The sequence below is a fragment of the Mytilus edulis genome, chromosome 5 (assembly GCF_963676685.1).
Source record: "Mytilus edulis chromosome 5, xbMytEdul2.2, whole genome shotgun sequence".
Classification (NCBI taxonomy): Eukaryota; Metazoa; Mollusca; class Bivalvia; order Mytilida; family Mytilidae; genus Mytilus; species Mytilus edulis.
This window is the reverse complement of record NC_092348.1, coordinates 68,482,307-68,505,468: the sequence shown is the minus strand read 5'-3', so window position 1 is coordinate 68,505,468 and position 23,162 is coordinate 68,482,307. Positions and strand designations below refer to the sequence as shown.

The window sequence follows — 23,162 nt, the reverse complement described above, 5'->3', positions numbered from 1 at the left end:
TAGTGAAGAAATTAAATGGATTCAAACGAATTTTCAACAAGACCAGTAGCCATTTTCACAAAAAAATTTAAGTGTAAAATTTATTGTAAGTCTAAAATATTCCTTAACAATTCAACTAAATATTTTTATCATAGGATTAATTTTACACTTAAGATTTTTTGTTAAAAGGGCTAAAGGTATGTCTACAGGGAAAGACAGACAAGATATATCATTGGATGAAATTCAGGTCACATGATCATGTATTACTTACATCTTGTTCAATCAATGTGTAGAATGGTATTATTGAAACTACTAACGTCAAAAACCAGAAAATAAATAGAACTCCTGATGTAACAAATCCTCTGATTCTCTCAAGGTATATTAATACTACTGTCAACAACTGAAATAGAATTAAAGCCAATGTTTTACATGTCATTACATTAGAAAACTTATAATCAAGAATTCAAACAAGAAAGAAATACTGGTTACTTAGAATTACATATATTCAAAAAAACATACAGTTATTATAATTTGAAAAATGCTGTTTTAAATCTGTTAGCATTGACTGCAAATAATGAAATATACTTTTTTGCCAGTTTTTAAAAGTTGCAATATTTATCTTTCTATGAGTGAGTTATTGCAATATTACAATTTCCACAATCTTATTTTAATTCAAGAATTATTTTTTTAATTCTCTATCTCTTTTACACACACATAGGATGGCTAATCTAATCATTGTGTATGTATACTAACAAATAAGGTACCTACTATACATACTAGATGCATGATCATTATCATTGAGACAGCAACCATTTATTGAATAAAAAGTTCTAATAATAAATTTTTAGTCTTCAATGACAGAAGAGAAGGGCAAACCCCGTTTTTTTGTCTTTTTACAGAATAAAGAAATAATTCACTTACAGTGTAGGACAATACACTGCCTAATCATATACTATAAGCGCTGTCAAATAGAAATCGACCTTATGCAAGTGCACGTATACATGTACATGTATTATACTTTTATTGATTTTGGGAAAAAGCAAAATTACAAAAATATTAAACTATGAGGAAAGTTCATAAAGGAACATCCCTAATCAAATGACAAAATCAAAAGCTGAAACACATCAAATGAATGGATAACAACCGTCATATTCCTGACTTGTTACATTCATATAAAAAATTAAAGATGAATTTTGGTCTGTTTAAGGTGGTACCTAACACTTTTTTTTTTAACTAAAATTAATTTGGCTCGTTTAATTTTCTTAAAATTTTGACAAAGTATTTACTTTGACCCTTTGACAAAAATATAAAAATTTCAAAAAATTTGAACCAACGGTTTAATCAGAAAAATTACACTGGTTATATAGCAGTTTGACAAACACTTATTTTGATCATTGAGAAGCTTTATATTCCCTTATGAACACAATGTCATTAAAATGTTCTGATGATTTTACAGAGTTATCTCCCTGTAATGTTAGGTACCATCTTAAAGGAAGTACACCACTAATTAATGGCCCCATTGCTTTCTATGTTAAATTCCTCAATTTCGAGTGGTCACAGCTCTTTTATCTTAAGTTCAAATAAAGTGACAATCATTGCATGTCAAAGCAACACCTTCTGGTGTCCTGTACTGAAAAAATCAACATACCTTACATGGCATATAAGAAAGAACTGGTTCCCGGAACTTCGGATGTACCAAAACAGGTACTTCCGATCTGACAAAAAGGCAAAATGTACCCTCCTTTTTAAATTTTATGTCATTTTTTTATTATTCAAATTTATCAGTCAAAAATTGTTCTGCAATGATCACCAGTCATGCAGCTTTCATTTGATACCAAAATTAATAAAATATTCTAAATATTTTGAAAGTTATGTCCATGCGTAGGAACTATTTTGTGTTAAATATGTACTACTTTCTGGTATGTGCTTTCTGGCCGGGCCTGAATTAGTGGTGTTACACCTATAACAGAACCAAACTTGCTATATTGACTTGAGCATTACTTTATTTTATTCTATGATCTATTTCAAGCAATAAAAAACATATAAAGCTTTAGTCCAAATACTAATTTATTAATTTTAAGCTCAAATTGGACTGGTAGTAACATATGGGTTATTCAAAGAAAACTGCATATGGATATTACCATTGGCCAATATACTTTTTTTATTCTCAATATCATTGTTTTATTTATTAATTTCTATTAGGAAAGCTATGTGCTTACTAGCAGTCATATTTTTATCAGAGGTTCTTCATTAAATAAAAATATATCAGTTTAAACTTAAGACATAAATGAGAAATTATCCCCCCTTTTTTCTTGAAACTGGAAAAGGGCTTTTTTTTTGTATATACCATAATTCTGTGGTAAAACATAGATTAATAAGAGCAATTTATATATCCCTCAGCTAGATAACTTGCTAAACTGGTTCAAAATTGCATGTACAGTGAGATTTTAGAATTCTTATATGAGTATGTACCATTTGCCATGATTGTAAAAGGCTACCATAAGAAAAACAAAAAAACTTGAAAAATCATAAGATTATTTTGACCAAGAGCTATTTTGTTCCATATACAAGTCATAAAATACTTGTTTTATTGATTTCAATCAGAAAAAATGCAAAAATAAGAACTTGGAGTCAAATCTTAACTGCATGCATGCTGTATGTCCATAAAAGGCTAACATACTTGAGTATGCCAATTTAAGAGCTTAAATTTCTCATAAGCAGGACGGTTGACCAAAAAAAGATGATTAAACATGATTACTAACATCAAATTGGACTTATTTTCATTGGAATAGGTACAACTTCTAAAAATTGGATTTCTGGTGATTCTCTGTAATAGGAAGTACACCACTAATTAATGGCCCCATTGCTTTCTATGTTAAATTCCTCAATTTCGAGTGGTCACAGCTCTTTTATCTTAAGTTCAAATAAAGTGACAATCATTGCATGTCAAAGCAACACCTTCTGTAGGCGAGTGTAATATTTGAAAAAGACGTCTAGTTAAGGACTTTAATGCACCCACCTAACACACGGCTAATTTTTTTTTAAATGAAAGAATAATGATTAAACTTTGATTTTTGCCCGGTCGTCACAAAATCGTACGGTGCAGTTTTTGTAAAATTGACGTTTATTTCAGAAATTAGTTGAAAATTATAAAATTACGACATGTTTTTCAAGCAAAGGAAATAAGTCGTATCTCTTCTTTTAGACAGAATAATTAAGTGAATTAGATTCTCAAAATAATGAAAAACAATATTTATAACTGTAACTCCGCATGCTTTTGTATTCCTTCTAAATATTTGACATTTTGTACCAAAATTTTCATAATCCCGACCTTTTCGGATCTACAATTAAATTTTTATTAAATGTTTTTGCTCTCTATCCGTTTTAGAACACACCAAAGTACTCGTCAGTTATCGTTTTTTTCATTCAAGATCAAGACTTTATCTCAACATTTCTTAAAATCACGAATTTCTGTAATTTTATGATGTTGGGTAAAATCACTATAATTTCCGGAATCCCTTATCTATTTCGTTATCGTTTTTTACTGAATATATTAGTCGATTTCCGTGTACTTAATAGTGCTTTTAGGTACGATAAATTATATTTAAACGGCTCTATTTCTATCTTTAACTTCAGTGTAGCTTAAATAGATATAAAATCGTCCGAAATAAAGATCAAATCAAAGTAAAACAGAGTTTTTGAGCTCTGTAGAATTCACCCCTTTCTAAATAAGGAATCGTATCGGAAAACTGTAGAAATTATTCCGAGTCGTGTCAAATTTTCACAGTCCAGTTCACAATGAAACTCTTCCTTTGCTGAAAAGCAAAAAAAATATCCATTTATTGACACAGATGCATAGTCTGTTATGTATTTTCTACATAGAAACTATGTAGTTAAACACTTAAATGAAGATACAGTTGTATTGCCGCAGTGGGAAAACGAAAAGATAAAGTTTACAGAAGACTGGTCGATGAATATGGAAAAAATGAAAACATCCCATTTGAAAATACAAAATATCATAAGAGTTGCTATAAATATTTCAAAAGTAAGCACAACCTATCATCTTCTGTTTTGTCTGTACAAAGACTTTGTACTACATGTACCAATTCTACCGACCAGTCTCTTCTCATATATCAACGAGGGCAGTAGATCTACAACTCATTCTAATTTGTCTGTTTGTATATGTTGCAAATGTATAAAGCCTATAAGCAAGTTAAACAACTTCACAAGGTATCCTCTGAGGAGCAAACTCAAGCTGTTTTGAGTGTTACTACATATATCTCCTACAATGATCTGATTTACAAAATAACTCATAATTTTACTATTAAATCTTTATACTATCGAGCTTGCATCGCTAAATATTTGCTACAAAATTTGAAATCAGAAATTAAAGAGCTATTTAGTTCTGAACATAAAACAGCTTTTACTGACATTTCGACGATTAAAGATGACGTGCCTGTACACAAGGAAGTATTCTGGTTAACAACTTTAATTACTTGATCAGTGGACAGGGCTTAATTTCTGTCCGAGGATCGCCGCCGAGAAAACTACACAACATATGATCAGCTTCAACAAAAACTAAAAAACCATGGTCAATTTATAGTTATATGTATACAGCTTCAACAAGGCCAAGGTGCATCCAATATTGTATACAGTAGCTCTATAATTTTGTCTTATGCCGTAATGACGGAAAATTACCCGTTTAAAATGACTGTGATATACGGTCTGTCAAAATTAAAGATCTGAGCAGTGACTGCGAAACTGGTTGCAAGCACTTTATGCAGCTACTAGTATTTTACGGAAGCAGATATAGGGTAGAGTTGTAATCCAATCACCTTATCCATTATCTAAAAACATTTCACTGGATTATTCAATTGAAATTATGCCATCTGCTTTAAAAACATTTCTGTATTGTCTTAAGCTTTTAGATGATGACACATCTGCGGCAGTTAATAAAGCCTACGATATTCCTATTGACAAAGTTCTTAGATGTATGGCTTTAGTAGAATGTATATTATCTATAAATATTTTTTTTACTCTTTTTCATTTAGGTTTATCACTACAAATGCACCGTATTTATGGACACACCTTTGATAACTATCAACAAGTTTCACTGATCGGGAGATTAGTAACAATAAAAATGGGGCATCCATTCTACATGGCATTATTTTTCTTCTGGGGGTTAAAATTTTATCCAAGACAATGTCGACCTAACTACAGAAACAATAACAGATCTCCGTATGACTTTGGTTGGCTAAAAGGCAACATCGGTCCGGTATGATGTCATTCAACTTTCTTCAAGATTTGATCTGTTCACGCATTGGTATAGGTATAGGGGGAGGGTTGAGATTTTCAAAAACATATTTAACCCCGCCGCAATTTTGCGCCTGTCCCAAGTCAGGAGCCTCTGGCCTTTCTTAGTTTTGTAAAACTTTTATTTTAACTTCTTGAGTATATTTCGAAGCTTAGTATGACGTCCATTATCATTTCAAACTAGTACGTGTAGGGGCCAGCTGAAGAATGCCTCCAGATTAGGGTGTTTCTTGCTGCATTGACGACCCATTGGTGGTTTTTGGCCGTTGCCTGCTTTTTAACCGTTGGTGTCTCTTTGACAAATCCCTCATGTCCATTCCAAATTTTTAATTCAATCTGTATAGTAGATCTTGTGTCCGCTTTGAGCAAAACCTCTGCTGTACTGATATATGCCCATGCCAAGGAAGTTGTCTTTGTAAGGATATGTTGACCGATATAAGAATGATGAGATTACAAGTTTAAATGAAGCTATAATATTCCGATATCGCAATATTCCGACACCTAAATGGTCCAACATCCCATCGGTCCGACGTTTCGATCATTTAGGTTATACGCTAACGGGATTTTAACATCAGAAAGCCAAATAAAAGGTTCAATATTAGGATAGCCTTGTCCTCCGTTTGAAGCGGTGAAACATGATAAAAAAAAAGTAATACTTAGTGCCAAAGTAGCCGAACGTCATCCCTAGCGTAATTTAAAAAGAGTACAAACTACTTTGTCAAGTGTTGTTTGATTAATTATATATCTCAGATACACGGCAGCCGACTGAAGTAAAATCAAACACAGTTTGACGTACAATGAGTGATCATATTTTCCTTGTGGTGTTTTATATTAAAACTATCAATTTGTTGATATAAATATACTAGTAGCACTTTACTCATTTTAGTTATGTTTGTTAGTACTCTTATCATATCTGATTTAGTGATGTATGAGTTGTTAATGTCTGTGTCATTTTGGTCTTTTGTGGATAGTTGTCTCATTGGCAATCATACCACATCTTCTTTTTTATATATCAACATATTGCACTACAATAATAAAAGAAAATCTGCTCTATGGTTGTCTGATCTTGAAACGGTTGGTAGGCTTTCAAACTAACAGGAGACCATACGCTTCCTCAATTTTAATGAACAGCTCATCATGGGGACTTTTCTAAACAATTAAAAATACGTCATGTTATATTTTCCTCTTGCTTAAAATATTTTGTTTCGGATTATTTATATCAAATTTGCAGATATATGTTTGTAAATACGTGCAATCAAGTGATATGAAGGTATTATAAGATTTAGATAATGCAATGGCGACTACAGATACATGTGTGTGACTTAAATGGTTGATTTTCAAAGACTCCGAGAGAAAACGTTATGTAACATGTGTTACCGTTAAAATCAACCAAAATTAATTAATATTATGATAGAAATATATTTTCCCAACAGTAATACAGCATTCCTATAAAATTGTTTCGTTTTTGCATTTGTTTTGACTCGCTTTTACAACTGGAAGTATCCATGAATTGAAATTCCACCCATGACCTTTGACCTCGATTTAAAAAAAAATGCACCATAATTTCTTTTGACGACCGGGATATTTAGAAAGTACACATTCTTAGCTTTCTAGTGATATATAATTTAGCCGTGTGTTAGGTAGGTGCATTAAAAATGTAAATTTGGCTCTCATATCACTCGCCTACTGGTGTCCTGTACTGAAAAAATCAACATACCTTACATGGCATATAAGAAAGAACTGGTTCCCGGAACTTCGGATGTACCAAAACAGGTACTTCCGATCTGACAAAAAGGCAAAATGTACCCTCCTTTTTAAATTTTATGCCATTTTTTTATTATTTAAATTTATCAGTCAAAAATTGTTCTGCAATGATCACCAGTCATGCAGCTTTCATTTGATACCAAAATTAATAAAATATTCTAAATATTTTGAAAGTTATGTCCATGCGTATGAACTATTTTGTGTTAAATATGTACTACTTTCTGGTATGTGCTTTCTGGCCGGGCCTGAATTAGTGGTGTTACACCTAAAAACATAAAAATTAAGAATTTCCATAGAGATTTTTCAACCAGGTAAAAACCTGATATTCATTTAATTTGCACATGGTCGAATTCTAAACGATGTGGCTCATATATCTACTTACATAGGTAGCAGCCTTAAGTGAATGAGCTACAAACAGGGAATTGTGAGTTCTTTTATTGGCTTCTTCATCATCTTTATTGTTAGCATCTCGTAATAATTCAATAATGGACAGGAAAAATAATACACCACTAACAAACTGAAAAATATAATACATTGTAATTTAATCAATTTTCATTAGAAATAAAAATTCAACAGTGACCTTATCAAAATTGAAACATGGTCATTTAAGGAAGAATACTTATGCATATGTCTCAGGTTAGGGTGTAAGATTTGTACTTGTTTAAAGATTTAAACCAGCTGATATTTATGCATCTGTACTAAAGCAGAAGCCTGTTGTTCAGTGGTTGTCATTTTTAGATGAGATTCATAAGTGTTTCTTGTTATTTATTTTTATATAGATTAGACGGTTGATTTTCATGTTTGATTGTTTTACACTTATCATGTTGGAGCCCTTTATAGCTTGCTGTTTAGTGAATCATTTATAATTATAAAGAAGTCATATTTCAAACTGCATTAAATGGTGTTAATATAACAAAAGTCTGCTTTCAAATTACTTTAAAAAGTTTTTGGAAATAATTTATTGATTTCATCCCAAATAAATGATTTAATAAAGGTTGTTGATGATGGAAGTGTTTGACCTTGACTGGCTTTACAGCCCTTGCCCAGTTGGTTAATGTTTTTCAAGGGTAGTCTACTACAGGTATCTTGAAATGTACAATCACAGTAAATAATCAGTCTAGTTCTTTGCCCAAATCTGCAAATTCAGAGACAGATTTACAATTTACTGATTACACTGTTTTTTTGTATAATGAAAACTTAGTCATTCATTGCATTATCGAAAATGTTTTAACAAATACCGAATATTTGTGTTTATAGAGTTAATTTTTCAAATAAGCCATTTAAGGGGAGATAACTCTTTTATCTTTTATTACATAATTTATTCTGGACATACAAGGAAATTTTTAATTGTAGAAAGAAAACAAGTTCGGTGACACCATATTTTCATTTTATTTTCTTGAAATATATTATAAAACCTATCTTCTCATATTTTATTTCAAAATTCTGTCTCATAGATTTCTTTCTATGCACAAAAATGTATCTTTTCATAAACAATCTAAGCAAATTTTGGCAATTTTGAACGACTTGTACCTTGAAAAATAGCATGGTGACCTTTACTTTTTATCATTTTTTTGAAAAAAGCATAAGTAAAATCTTTATTTTGGCAAAGTATAAGAAAATTCTGTCATTTTGTTTCTATACCACTGAATTACCTTAATTACACTATATATATAGTTTGCAGCATTAGAGATTAGGAACACTCTTCTTGTAGAATCTGAAGTCATATACCAGTATACTATTACAGTTATTAGCAACATCTGATGTAAATTTAAGACTGTTGCAACATATCACGGGTCCTAATTTTTATTATCTAAATGGACATACCGTATTTATTCTATTTAAAGCCCCCCTTCTATTTAACGCCCCCCTACCGAAAATAGTGTGTTCAGAACTTTTGACTTCTAATAAACGCCCCCATTTTGTAGTTAAAAAAATTAATTTAAAACTTACCCATTACAATATTTCAAAGACATCGACCCGGTCACTCAGAAACATGAAACGAAAAATCAATAACGTCCATGGTGGGTCTCATTGGGGTCTAAGCGTGACGTGGGATTGCGGGTTTTTTGTAAGCGTAACACGTGAAAATCAAATTGTGCCTGAAAACCGGAGATGAAGTCTAGCGGGACACGGGAAATTGCAAAAAAATTGAGAATTGCTTACGTACATAGTGTAAGCGGGAAACCGAAATCTGACAAAACAGTAAGCGGGATCCGGGATCAGAACCCCCTAATGAGACCCCCTCCATGTTTTAATCCACTCCGATAATACAACACAGTGTGTACAAGTTCCAAAAATAGATCTGTCAGTTACACAGTACGTTATAAATTTTAACTAATTATTAGATGAGGTCACATTACCGATAAACGCTATTTATAGATTATGGAGACAATAAGAAACACTTGTATGTTACTATAGTCTGTTTCAACAAAATTCAGGTAAAGCTCAATGAAGTAAGGTACGAAATTCGTTTCTCTAATTGACGCCCCCCTTTCAGAAATTGTCTTCGCCCCCGGGGCGTTTAATAGAATAAATACGGTAACAAGTTATAGCTGTTTTGTTTTGTTACCCAAGAGGTTTCCTTGGCGGACAATACATTAACAAAAAAATATGACCCCTACCTTTTAAACTATGACATGGGAATACAATGAAAAACCTTTTTGTAAATTTTGAGTCAAATGTACTTGACTTATAATTCAATGCAAACTTTAAAAACTTCCAGATAGTATCTTAACACAATCAAATTTACATTTCCCTTCTTTTTCAATAAAATAATTACTAAACAGAGATTTTTTATCTTTTCATATCTAACTTCAACCTAATTCAATAACACTGATAAAATAAATTTTCAAAAAACAGTTAAATCAACAAAGGTTATTTAGCTACCAGATTCTTTTTTTCATATAATACTATATTTAAAACATTAAAATTTCTGTCTCCTATTTTGCAGGAAAATTACTAAATGAATAAAACACACTGTAGGTTGAGCATCAATCAGCTGTTTCAGAATCTAAATGAAATAAAAGAAGAATTTGTATGAGCACACAAATACCCCTGCCTAAGCATTGCAAATTTAAAAAAGATCAAATGGGACACAACTTTAGAACAGTAAGTAACTCATTGAACAAATTCAACCTCAGTCAGGGAGCTATGATTCTTAGCATGGTGAATGAGTTTCATAAAATTTGGATGAGAAAAACTTAAGTTAGACAGTGGAAACAAAAATGGGACAGACAGAAAGACTCTCTTGCCTACATCCTAAAAATTGGGCAATTTCATTGTTCTTTCCCTAAGATGAACATAATGTCACATCATCATTAGATGAATTCTATGTTAAAAAGAGTTTTAACCAATCACAACATTTTTTTGTATGCTGTCGAAATTTAACCCAAAATGCATTAGAATGCATTCTGAAACAGCGAATAGGACAACAACCAAACAGTTCTAAAATTTACATCAAATGACGTCTACTCTGAGGTCAACATATGGTCTTCAATCAATAAACAGGGTTTCGTGAATATAGGCCAAGAGACTTTAGAACGTTATGTTATGTAATTGTTTCCCGTACTTTCGCGCACACATTTTTAATGTAACGTAACGCTATTGTAACCTATGTATTTATCTTACGATCATAAAGCATCTCAACTAGCAATACGTTATTTTCTTCCACAAGTATTACAAAGACAATAACCCTCAAGATATTGGTGCCGAGACCAGGATTTATACTTATATCTTTGTCTCAAACTCTAAATTGCCCTGTTGTTAAAATATCAAATATCATCTACATGTGTAGATTGTTATAAATCTGCATTCAACAACAAACTCTTTAAAAAATAAAACATAAACCCGAAAAAAACCAAAAACTGACTGTACTAGTTAATGCAGCAGGGTTAAATCAAACTAGTTGAAACCATAGAAATATTACACATGTACTAACAGTTTTAGCCACACTCAGGAATGAGTGGGGACGAGTAACTCCATCAACATTCAGAAGATGATAAAGGTAGAACGGTGCACTGAGCCACAGGAAACCACATGGCACCCAAACAAGTAACGTCTGCTGGAAACAGTCTGTGAACTCTGGGTAGCTACCATTCAGTAATCTGGTCTCATCCTGTTTAAAAAAAGAAGTTAACCTGATATTTAAATAAATAATCAAAGCTGGTACCTCAAACATGCAAATATCCTTTTGGTAAAAGTATGGGGCAAGTATGGACACAACATTCAAGCTGGATTCAGCTCTAAATTTGGATTGTGATTAAATAGTTGACACAGCATAGGTTTCGGACACAGAATGAATGTGGTCTAATGAACTTAAAATATTTGTTTTCCTTTGAGCAATTCACTATGCTGTTGAATATTAATCCTCACAAAAAATTGTTTGAAGAAATTTTCTTTTTATTTATGAAATCTGAAATGAGAAAAATTTACCCCCCCCCCCCCATTTTTTTTTTTCACATCCCCCTTTCCGTTTTTCCAAAACTGATCTCAATTCAAATTTCTAATGGAGTTTGGAACAATAACTACTCATTTAAATACATCATAAAATATTTAAATGTAACAAAAGGTGCTTGTTATCACTGAATGGTAGATTGTTTTAATTTATCAGTTGGTAGTAAAAGTGAATATACATTGTATATATTGTATAAAACAATGATTTAAGTTGATTAAACTACTATTATGGACAAAGAAAGATAACTCCAATCAATTGAAAATTTCTTGCTATTGCACAATATTGTGCAATTAGATATTTCTTGCTATTGCGCAATACTGTGCAATTGAAAATATTTGCTATTGCACAATACTGTGCAATTGAAGATTTCTTGCTATTGCGCAATACTGTGCAATTGAAAATTTCTTGCAATTGCACAATACTGTGCAATTGAAGATTTCTTGCTATTGCTGAATACTGTGCAATTGAAAATTTCTTGATATTGCACAATACTTAATGTAATAATTTTGGATACTGATTTGAACCAACTTGAAAACTGGGCCCATAATCAAAAATCTAAGTACATGTTTAGATTCAGCATATCAAAAAAGCCCAAGAATTCAATTTTTGTTAAAATCAAACTAAGTTTAATTTTGGACCCTTTGGACCTTAATGTAGACCAATTTGAAAACGGGACCAAAAATTGAGAATCTACATACACAGTTAGATTCGGCATATCAAAGAACCCCAATTATTCAATTTTTGATGAAATCAAACAAAGTTCAATTTTGGACCCTTTGGGCCCCTTTTTCCTAAACTGTTGGGACCAAAACTCCCAAAATCAAACCCACCTTTGAAATAAACTAGAGGCTCTAAAGAGCCTGTGTCGCTCACCTTGGTCTATGTGCATATTAAACAAAGGACACAAATGGATTCATGACAAAATTGCATTTTGGTGATGGTGATGTGTTTGAAGTTCTTACTTTACTGAACGATTTTGCTTCTTACAATTATGTCTATAATGAACTTTGCCCATTAGTAACAGAGAACTATATTTGGTAAAAATTTACATATATTTACCAAATTAATGAAAATTGTTAAAAATTGACTATAAAGGGCAAAAACTCCTTAAGGGGTCAATTGACCATTTAGGTCATGTTGACTTATTTGTAGATCTTACTTTGCTGAACATTATTGCTGTTTACAGTTTATCGCTATCTATAATAGTATTCAAGATAACCAAAAACGGCAAAATTTCTTTAAAAATTACCAATTGGAGGGCAGCAACCCAACAACCAGTTGTCCAATTCATCTGAAAAATTCAGGGCAGATAGATATTGACTTGATTAACAATTTAACTTCTTGTCAGATTTGCTCTAGATGCTTTGAATTCATAGTTATAAGCCAAAAACTGCATTTTACCCCTATGTTCTATTTTTAGCCGTGGCGGCCATCTTGGTTGAATGGCCAGGTCATCGGACACATTTTTCAAACTAGATACCCCAAAGATGATTGTGGCCTAGTAGTTTCAGTGGAGATTTTGTAAAAGATTACTTAGATTTATGAAAAATGGTTAAAGATTGACTATAAAGGGCAATAACTCCTAAAGGGGTCAACTGACCATTTTGGTCATGTTGACTTATTTGTAGATCTTACTTTGCTGAACATTATTGCTGTTTACAATTTATCTCTATCTATAATAATATTCAAGATAATAACCAAAAACAGCAAAATTTCCTCAAAATTACCAATTCAGGGGCAGCAACCCAACAACCGATTGACCGATTCATCTGAAAATTTCAGGGCAGATAGATCTTGACCTGATAAACATTTTTATCCCATTCAGATTTCCTCAAAATGCTTTGGTTTTTGAGTTATAAGCCAAAAACTGCATTTTACCCCTATGTTCTATTTTTAGCGGTGGCGGCCATCTTGGTTGGTTGACCAGGTCACGCCACACATTTTTTAAACTAGATACCCCAAAGATGATTGTGGCCAAGTTTGGATTAATTTGGCCCAGTAGTTTCAGAGGAGAAGATTTTTGTAAAAGATTAATTTAATTTATGAAAAATGGTTAAAATTGACTATAAAGGGCAATAACTCCTAAACGGGTCAACTGACCATTTTGGTCATGTTGACTTATTTGTAGATCTTACTTTGCTGAACATTATTGCTGTTTACAGTTTATCTCTATCTATAATAATATTCAAGATAATAACCAAAAACAGCAAAATTTCCTCAAAATTACCAATTCAGGGGCAGCAACCCAACAACCGATTGACCGATTCATCTGAAAATTTCAGGGCAGATAGATCTTGACCTGATAAACATTTTTATCCCGTCAGATTTCCCCAAAAGATTTGGTTTTTGAGTTATAAGCCAAAAACTGCATTTTTACCCCTTTGTTCTATTTTTAGCCGTGGCGGCCATCTTGGTTGGTTGACCAGGTCACGCCACACATTTTTTAAACTAGATACCCCAAAGATGATTGTGGCCAAGTTTGGATTAATTTGGCCCAGTAGTTTCAGAGGAGAAGATTTTTGTAAAAGATTACTTTAATTAACGAAAAATGGTTAAAAATTGACTATAAAGGGCAATAACTCCTAAACGGGTCAACTGACCATTTTGGTCATGTTGACTTATTTGTAGATCTTACTTTGCTGAACATTATTGCTGTTTACAGTTTATCTCTATCTATAATAATATTCAAGATAATAACCAAAAACAGCAAAATTTCCTCAAAATTACCAATTCAGGGGCAGCAACCCAACAACCGATTGACCGATTCATCTGAAAATTTCAGGGCAGATAGATCTTGACCTGATAAACATTTTTACCCCATGTCAGATTTGCTCTAAATGCTTTGGTTTTTGAGTTATAAGCCAAAAACTGCATTTTACCCCTATGTTCTATTTTTAGCCGTGGCGGCCATCTTGGTTGGTTGACCGGGTCACGCCACACATTTTTTAAACTAGATACCCCAATGATGATTGTGGCCAAGTTTGGTTTGATTTGGCCCAGTAGTTTCAGAGGAGAAGATTTTTGTAAAAGTTAACGACGACGGACGACGACGGACGACGGACGACGGACGCCAAGTGATGAGAAAAGCTCACTTGGCCCTTCGGGCCAGGTGAGCTAAAAAATCTCTTTAAAATATTTTTAAAGGATTTCTTTCATATTCATAATTGGAATATTTTAGGCTCCAGTGTTCTCCCCAGGCCGTTTTAGCGCCGCGATTTTCTGCGCTATTTCAATTTCCCGCTGTCCTATTGCACTGACCGCGTCGCTATCCCGTTCAACCGCGTCGCTATATTTTTTTTCGTATTTTTTAAAATTTCCCGCTTATTTTTCTTTTCGGATCACGTGATTGACTGGTTAACGATTTTTGAAAGAATTATTTCCGTTGTATTAAAGTAACTCCGCGGGACCAGTCTAATAAATTTTACAAAATGGCGTCGTTGAGAGATCAAAATAAACAATGATTTCAACATTGACATCTATTTAATGAATATATAGAGGCATATATGAATGAAATGAGAAGAAATAAATTGACCGCATTTCCCAACGACATTAACAAACTTGTTTAACGAACTTTGAACAAACACTGATTTTAAGAACGATCAAATTGGCTTCAATGAGCTAGTCTTTGAATCGAAGTATTAATTATCACCCAATCGAACTAATATCTGTTTAATCAGAAATTCTACAGTAATGAATTTTACCCTTTGAAAACAATTAAGAGGATATGATTAGAAAAACAAACCCCAAGCTGATACTAGACTTTAGAAATTCACTTTCTCGATGTCCAGCTTGGGTGAAGCCAAGTTAAACGTCGTAAGGTTAACAGAACACTGCTACATTTTTTCGCTTTATAAAGATGCCGAAACGTATGAAATGAATGGACAGTGCTAACAGAGACATATAATACATGTCTCGGGTGCTGAAAAGTTCATTTCTAAATTATATGGGGACGAAGTCCCCAATAACAGTAGAAAATTCAATAAAAAAAAAATTCGGGAAAATTTCCCGAATTTTTCATTGTACTAATGAACTCAAAATCGTTCAATTTTTTTTATGTCATGTTTTGAAATCCCGGACCTGCGCAGAAATGTACAATATACTTCCTTTTTCCGGTCTCGTTTGTATGAAACTTTGAGTAAAATATATATTTATCAGTCTAGTATAAAATAGGAAGAAACGCGCAATACCAATTTCATTTTTAATAATTCCTTGATATGAAAAAACGTTACCTAATGCTAGCGTTTCTTTGTTTACATTGCATATGACGTCATAATTTAAATAACGTCACAACTAAAATCCCTAACAACAGAACCAAACTCGGAAACGTTACGGTATTTCCGTTTCTTTTTTTTTGACAAATAATAAAGTTACAAAAAAATAATTCATACAGACTTAGTCCCCATTTACAGGTAATGCCTGCCTCATATTATAAGGGAGGTTTTACCCCCTTCTCCGACAACGTTGTCTCGACCAATTTTTGAACCATCTACGATTATATGGGGACGAAGTCCCCAATTACGGTAGAAAAATCAATAATAAAAAAAAAAAAAAAATCAGGAAAATTTCCCGAATTTTTCATTCTACTAATGAACTCAAAATCCAACTTCCGAAGCAAGGTTGTCGGCTCTCCGGACATTCCCGAAGTCCTGCGTTTAACACCCTTGCCTTCAGCCGTACTCACACCGTGCAAGATCTTGCAGAGATTAAGCATCCGCAGCGCATGCATACATTTTTTCGTTAATTGCATAAACATATATTTAAAACATGTTTTTGTATTAACTTTAACGGTTCATTTTTAAACATACGACAATTTGTAGCCGTTTGACCATTCTGTGGAAAGTGCGTACATGCGAACTACTTTGTTTACGTTTTCCAAGTTGGCGACCGCCAGCGTACAAACCATACAGGTATGATTTTTTACTTATATTAAACGATATAACTATTTTAAATCAATGTATATGACAGAATTCAATTGTATAGGTGTCAGGTCTGATCGCTGGTGGACAATAAACAAAATTGCCGTTTCTTGGAAGGAGAAATAACAGAAATTTAAAAAAGGGGGAGGGTGTACTTAAAAAAAAGGTATCACACTTTATTCTAGCTGCGGTACCATACTGTGGCATGCATACATTTATTCTCATAGACAGAAAATAGTGTTTGCTGGATATTAAAGATAATAGGATCACCCCCTCCCCCCCCCCAAAAAAAAAAAAACCACTGCATTATCATTATTGTGTGGCATTAGCATGAGCAAGGATTTGTATTATACAAATCCTTAGCAAGTAAGTAAGTAAAACTTTATTTGGATTCAGCATATTGACAAACAGTACAAACATATGCTCTAATGAGCTTTTCACCGAATATAAAAACATATGCAATAACAAATAAAACAAGGCACGGGCATGCAAAATAAATTATAAAAAGCAGCACCAAAAATTAGCTCTAAGGCAGCAACCATTTGATTTTCTGGGGGGCTATGGTTTTATTTTCTGTACAAACTTTTTTTTCGCCTGCGGCGAAAAACAATCTATTTTTTCGCGACAAGTCGAAAACAATTTTTTTCTTTCAATTTTAGCATTACATATAGTGGCAGCTGAGGGTGAAACAAACAATTTCTTTTTCTCAGAATCAAAACTGGAAACAAACTTTTTTTTCCAAAAAAAACCATAGCCCCCCCCCCCGTCCCCCAGAAAATCAAATGGTTGCTGCCTAAGCAATAGCATATACATGTATCTGCTATTGGAAGCCGCATGCATGATTAGGAATCAAATGAGCTAGCAATAAAAGGTTACCTATGAAATTATGGTGTCATTATTTATTTGTACATGTATGTCATGAAAAGAAAAAATCTACTTCACAGGTTTTGTGTCTATAATTTCTAAACAACATTTATAAGCTGGAGTATTTATCAGTAACACTCAAGAATGTGTCCACTCCTTAAAAGGAAGATAGATAGATAATAGGCTGCAAATACTAATAGTTATGTTCAAATGCCAGAATCATGTATTTTAATTTACAAAAATGTACAATTACAATGCATAATCACCCATTTTTATTACAATGTACACAAAATGTACATGTACATTCCATTGATCAGTTGGATCATCTAGCTACTAATGGCTAGTTTACAGAAAACCAGGCATATATAATACTGTTATATTCCACTTACCATATTATATTATATGATTATATATTTTTAATTTTTGTGTTTTTGTTGAATTTATGCTATTTTGGTGTCCTTGTCTTCAATGTTCCCCCCTTTAAGACTTTCATGTGTAGGCTGAAGGTAAAGACACAGAAGAGTGCAGGGGGAAATCATGATCAGTACCCCTCTTTTGTTGACTAGCTGTATATATATTTTGAAATATATAGTGCTGATACTGATGATAGATAATTATCTTTTTAGGTTTCTTGTACTAAGTAACTGATGACTGATTATCATGACACTGTCATATTAACATGAGGTGCCAGGACAGGCAGGAGATGTGAGAAGTAGCAGTTTTTAAATTTTATCGCGGGAAATGTTAATTTCAATAGTATTTTATCATTTGGTAAGTTTTAGATAGTCTTATATATAAAATAATTAGAATTTTGAATGTATACATGAGGGTTTGGATGGGGTTAAATGATTAAAGAATAATGCCCTTAAAAAATAAAGATTAGAGAATAATGGGCAAAAAAAATGAAAATTAGAGAAAAAAGGGGTTAATTTTTTGAAGATTAGAGAAAAAAGGTGTTAATTTTTTGAAGATTAGAGAAAAAAAGGGGTGAAAATTCAATGTTTACAGAATAACAGACCCCCCCCCCTCCCAATCCAGACCATCATACATACATGTACATATAGAACATCATTTTTTTTCTCATATATAGGACAAGTGAATTCATATTTAAAGTGTAAATTAAGTTTCTAGTAGTAGTTTAAAAAAAAACATTTAATGAAAAAACTAAAGTCATATATATATATATAAATGTAAAATACTGCAATCTTTTGAAACAGATGAAATAATGTGAAATGGCAATTTCAGACCATGAAATATAGTCCTCATTAAAACTGATTATTTCTGTAATATGCTAGAAATATAGGTAGGGTCAAACAACCCTACTTTTGTACTTGAATGTCGGTTTGATAGTAAACTAATGTGCAATTTTATATGACTGTAAATGAGAAATCAGCTAACTTTGATTATTTTTGTCAAAATAGTCAATATTTAGAGAGTGTGTTTGGAGTTCCAAAAAAACATATTCTAAGTATGAAAATAAAAAGTTTTTCTAAGACTTGCTGATCTTACTCTTTCGTTCATATTATTACATTCAATTTTGGCAAAAAATAACAAACTATAGCAAATTTATAGCAACTCACCAAAATTTTGATCATATTGTAAATTAGTTCAATACACTGTTTCATAAGGTTTTCATCATCATGTAAATATTGAAATCTGTCACTAATCATATGTATTCTTCAAATATCTATAAATTTGTGATTTTTCTTTTCTTGATTTGAAGTTGGAGATAATTGGAGATTTGAGCCACTATAAACATACATGTATAATATCACTGTACTAGTATACATGTTTTTTTAAGGGGCCAGCTGGACACCGCCTCCTGGTGCGGGAGTTTCTCGCTACATTGAAGACCCATTGGTGGCCTTCAGCATTTGTCTGCTCTATGGTCTGGTTGTTGTCGCTTTGACACATTCCCCATTTCCTTTCTTCATTTTATATATAAAATATATCTCTGCATACATATCTGAAGCCCCAGACTAGTAAAAAAATTTTGGACTAGTAAGTTTTTGCAAAACTTTGTTTGAACCAATAAGAAAAATGTCAGAATATTGGTCTTTGGACTAGTAGTTGAGAAAAGATTTTGGTGCAGACTGTATATATATCACATTTCCTTTATCAAAAGTTTTTTTTCAAGCAGAAAAAATGAATGGGTTGAAGAAAAATTATTGAAAGCTACATTTGTCAAAATTAAATATTTGCGGAAAATATGCTCTTTTTAGTGGCCTCCTCTCATGCTTGTTTCTAGCTATAAATTGCACTTATCAAAGACTTAGACAGACGCATGTTTTATTTTACTAAACATATAAATATATATACATGTATATTATATCAGATTTTGAATTATTTCTTCTAGAATGGTGTTTTTCTATGCATTCTACAAACTAGTTTTCTTTAAACAAAGCTCTAAAATACCTTGTGAAATATAATTTTAGCTTTTAAATTACATTCTGTAGTACATTGTAGTTGCAAAGGGAGATAAGATCAATATGTAATAGCTTCAAAGATATGAAAAAATATATGTTATATTTTACTAGATTTTTGCACATGATCTCCTGATATGTTCTGAATTTGATTATAGGTATTTTTTTTTATTGTTCATGTATCATTATGCATTGGGTTTTTTCTTATTTTTGTATGAACTATTCTGATCATTCATAAAGTCAAATAGACAATACGAAACTTTGATAAAAAATGATATGCAATGCAGTACATATTATACTATAAATCTATTAATTAATGATTTTTTCTTCTAGAATGGACATATATGGAACTGTAACACAGAGAAGCTGACTTGAAAGAAATATACTTAGTATTTTGTGTGCTGATAGAGAATGACAGTCACAGACTTTTATAAATGTTGTAATTCAAACAATTATCATACACACAGGAAATAAACATATATAATTTTACTTGTTTTTTATAAGTCAATCTTAAAAATCAATCTATGGAGAAGGGTCATAGTCAAAAACTAGTAAATTTTGATGTAAGCCATTACAGACATCAATATGGCCTTAACTAATGAGAAATAGTTCAAAGCCTAACATATGTTAATGCACCAGAATACATTTTAAGAATACATGGAAATCTCTACTGAGTTTTAGGTGTTAAGGTCAAACATGAAGAGATTATGAAATTGCATGGTCAATCTTTTTTTGATGATGTGCCATTAATTTATTATTACGATGATAAAGAGTTGAGTCACTTTTTAGCTCACCTGGCCCACAGGACCAAGTTAGCTTTTCTCATCACTTGGCGTCCTTAGTCTTCCGTCATCTGTCGTCCATTAACTTTTACAAAAAATCTTCTCCTCTGAAACTACTGGCCCAATTTAACCAAACTTGGCCACAATCATCATTTGTGTATCTAACTTAAAAGAATGTGTCAAGTGACCCGGCCAACCAACAAAGATGGCGGCCATGGCTAAAATTTGAACATAGGGGTAAAATGTAGATTTTGGCTTACAACTCTGAAACCAAAGCATGTAGAGTAAATCTGACGCCCAATCATATTGTCAATCAGGTCAAGATGTACCTGTTCTGAAATTTTCCGATGAATGGGACAACCCATTATTGAGTTGCTGCTCCATAATTGGTAATTTTATGGAAATTTTGCCGTTTTTGGTTATTATCGTGAATATTATTATAGATAGAGATAATCTGTTAACAGCAATAATGTTCAGCAAATTAAGATACACAAATATGTCAAGATGATAATGGTCAGTTGACCCCTTAAGGAGTTTTTGACCTTTATAGTCAAATTTTTTAAAACTTTTACAAAAATCTTCTCTATAACTACTGATATATAAAAAAAGAAGATGTGGTATGATTGCCTATGAGACAACTATCCACAAGAGACCAAAATAACACAGAAATTAACAATAAGAGGTAACCATATGGCCTTTAACAATGAGACAAATTGAACCAACCTTGTCCACAATCATCAATAGGGTATTTATTTTAAAAAATGTGTCCGATGACCCTGCCGGTGAACTAAAATGGCTGACATGGCTAAAATTAGTACTTACGGTAGAATGCAGTTTTTCGACTCATACCTCTGAAACCATTTAGAGCAAATCTGACGAGGATACAAATGTTCATTAGACCCAGATCTATTTGCCCTGAATTTTTTAGGCCAATCAGGCAATTTGTTGTTGGGTTGCTGCCTCTGAATAGATAATTTTAAGAAATGTTTGCAGCTTTCGGTTATTATCTTGAATGTTATTATAGATAATACAAATACTACAAATAAGTCAAAATGACCAAAATGGTCAAGTGACCCCTTATTAAGGAGTTATTGCTCTTTATAGTAAATTTTTAACAATTTGCTCTTCTGGGGCAAATAAAGGCAACAGTAGTATATCGCTGTTCGAAACTCACAATTGACTGAGAAAGTAAACAAATCCTGGTTACAAACTAAAACTGATGGAAACGCATCAAATATAAGAGAACACATAACAGAAACACAACATACACATTGTGTAACACACACAGAAACGAACTATAATATAACAATGGCCATTTTCCGGACTTGGTATATTGGACATTTTAAGAAAAAAAAATGTATGGTTGAACCTGGTTTTGTGGCATGCCAAACAACCCGCTTTAATGGCAAATTATGTATTATAGATAGAGATCATTGTAAGCAGCAATAATTTTCAGTAATGTAAGATCTACAAACACATCACCAAAACACAATTTTTGTCATGAATCCATTTGTGTCCCTTGTTTAATATGCACATAGACCAAGGTGAGCGACACAGGCTCGTTTGAGTCTTTTGTTTAGATGCTACAAGCAACTGGCTAACTATATTTGGATAGTTTAAATTTGACATTTCGGTGCTTTAATAGCTACTTATGCGGTATGGGTTTTGGTGATTGTTGAACGCCGTACTGTGACAAATAGCTATTACTTTCTGTGTCATTTGGTCTCTTAAAGAGTTGACAAAGTGGCAATCATACAACATCTTCCTACTAAGCAATATTGCCATAAGATATGAACAATCATCTTTGCAAAAATTGATAATAAGTGTTTAACGTCCAGCGATGAATATTACACATATATATCTATGTATATATAAATATGTTCCGGACCATACAAGTATGGTCATGACCGTATGGTTATATACTCATATAGTCGGGATCATTAACAAGTTTACAGTAAATACTTTAAAATCTTCATAAGGTATAACATTTTAGTTGTCATGTCATTATAAAAGATGGTATCAAAGGTCATTTTATTAAATAATAATGATAAAAGATTAATTGAATGAAAATAGGCAGTTTCAAGATATTCTTGTATGACATTATTAAGATTGCATCTTTTAATATGTTGTTCTATAAGTACTGTTTGTTTTGATTTGCTTACGTCTTTAAAGGGTTGTTTGAATGTTAAAGCAGGAACATATATATTAGATATATTGTTCCCAGGTTAACGGTAACCGTTTTTAATGATTTTTTTTAATTTCAAAATTCCACATTTTTTTTTTAAATGACCCATATGTATAGCTTTGAAATAAAAGTAAAATTGAGAATGGAAATGGGGAATGTGTCAACAGACAACAACTCGACCATAGAACAGACAACAGCAGAAGGTCATTAAAAGGTCTTCAATGCAGCGAGAAATTCCCACACCCGGAGGCGTCCCTCAGCTGGCCCCCATACAAATAAGGCACTGGCTACGGTTACATGGAAATGTAACAATAATAAAAATATTATTGTTACATTGGAGACTAAATGCCGGAATGCATGGTTGGGTAAGGACCTGTTTAATTACGAATGTAACAATAATTATTGAGGCTACGGTTACATTGCGTTATTGTTACATGAAAAAAAGCAATGTACGATAGGACTAGTAATATGTACTAAATAATA

At 32.3% G+C, this 23,162-nt stretch overlaps 1 protein-coding gene and 1 long non-coding RNA gene across 5 annotated transcripts in view; one reads left to right on the top strand and one right to left on the bottom strand.

Annotated features, from left to right (window-relative positions):
- LOC139524341 (multidrug resistance-associated protein 1-like) overlaps nucleotides 1-23,162 on the bottom strand; it is a 93,358-nt gene that overhangs the window by 66,518 nt on the left and 3,678 nt on the right. For all 4 annotated transcript variants that reach the window (XM_071319105.1, XM_071319107.1, XM_071319106.1 and 1 more), the window contains exons 2-4: nucleotides 10,994-11,170; nucleotides 7,439-7,573; nucleotides 251-379 (exon numbers count right to left, since the gene is read on the bottom strand). In XM_071319105.1, coding sequence (XP_071175206.1) covers nucleotides 251-379; nucleotides 7,439-7,573; nucleotides 10,994-11,170 — 441 coding nt within the window. The remainder of the gene's footprint in view (nucleotides 1-250; nucleotides 380-7,438; nucleotides 7,574-10,993; nucleotides 11,171-23,162) is intronic.
- Nucleotides 16,144-20,201, top strand: LOC139524344 (uncharacterized). The gene is made up of 3 exons (XR_011664771.1): nucleotides 16,144-16,416; nucleotides 17,916-18,060; nucleotides 20,046-20,201. It is a non-coding gene; the product is annotated as an uncharacterized lncRNA (long non-coding RNA).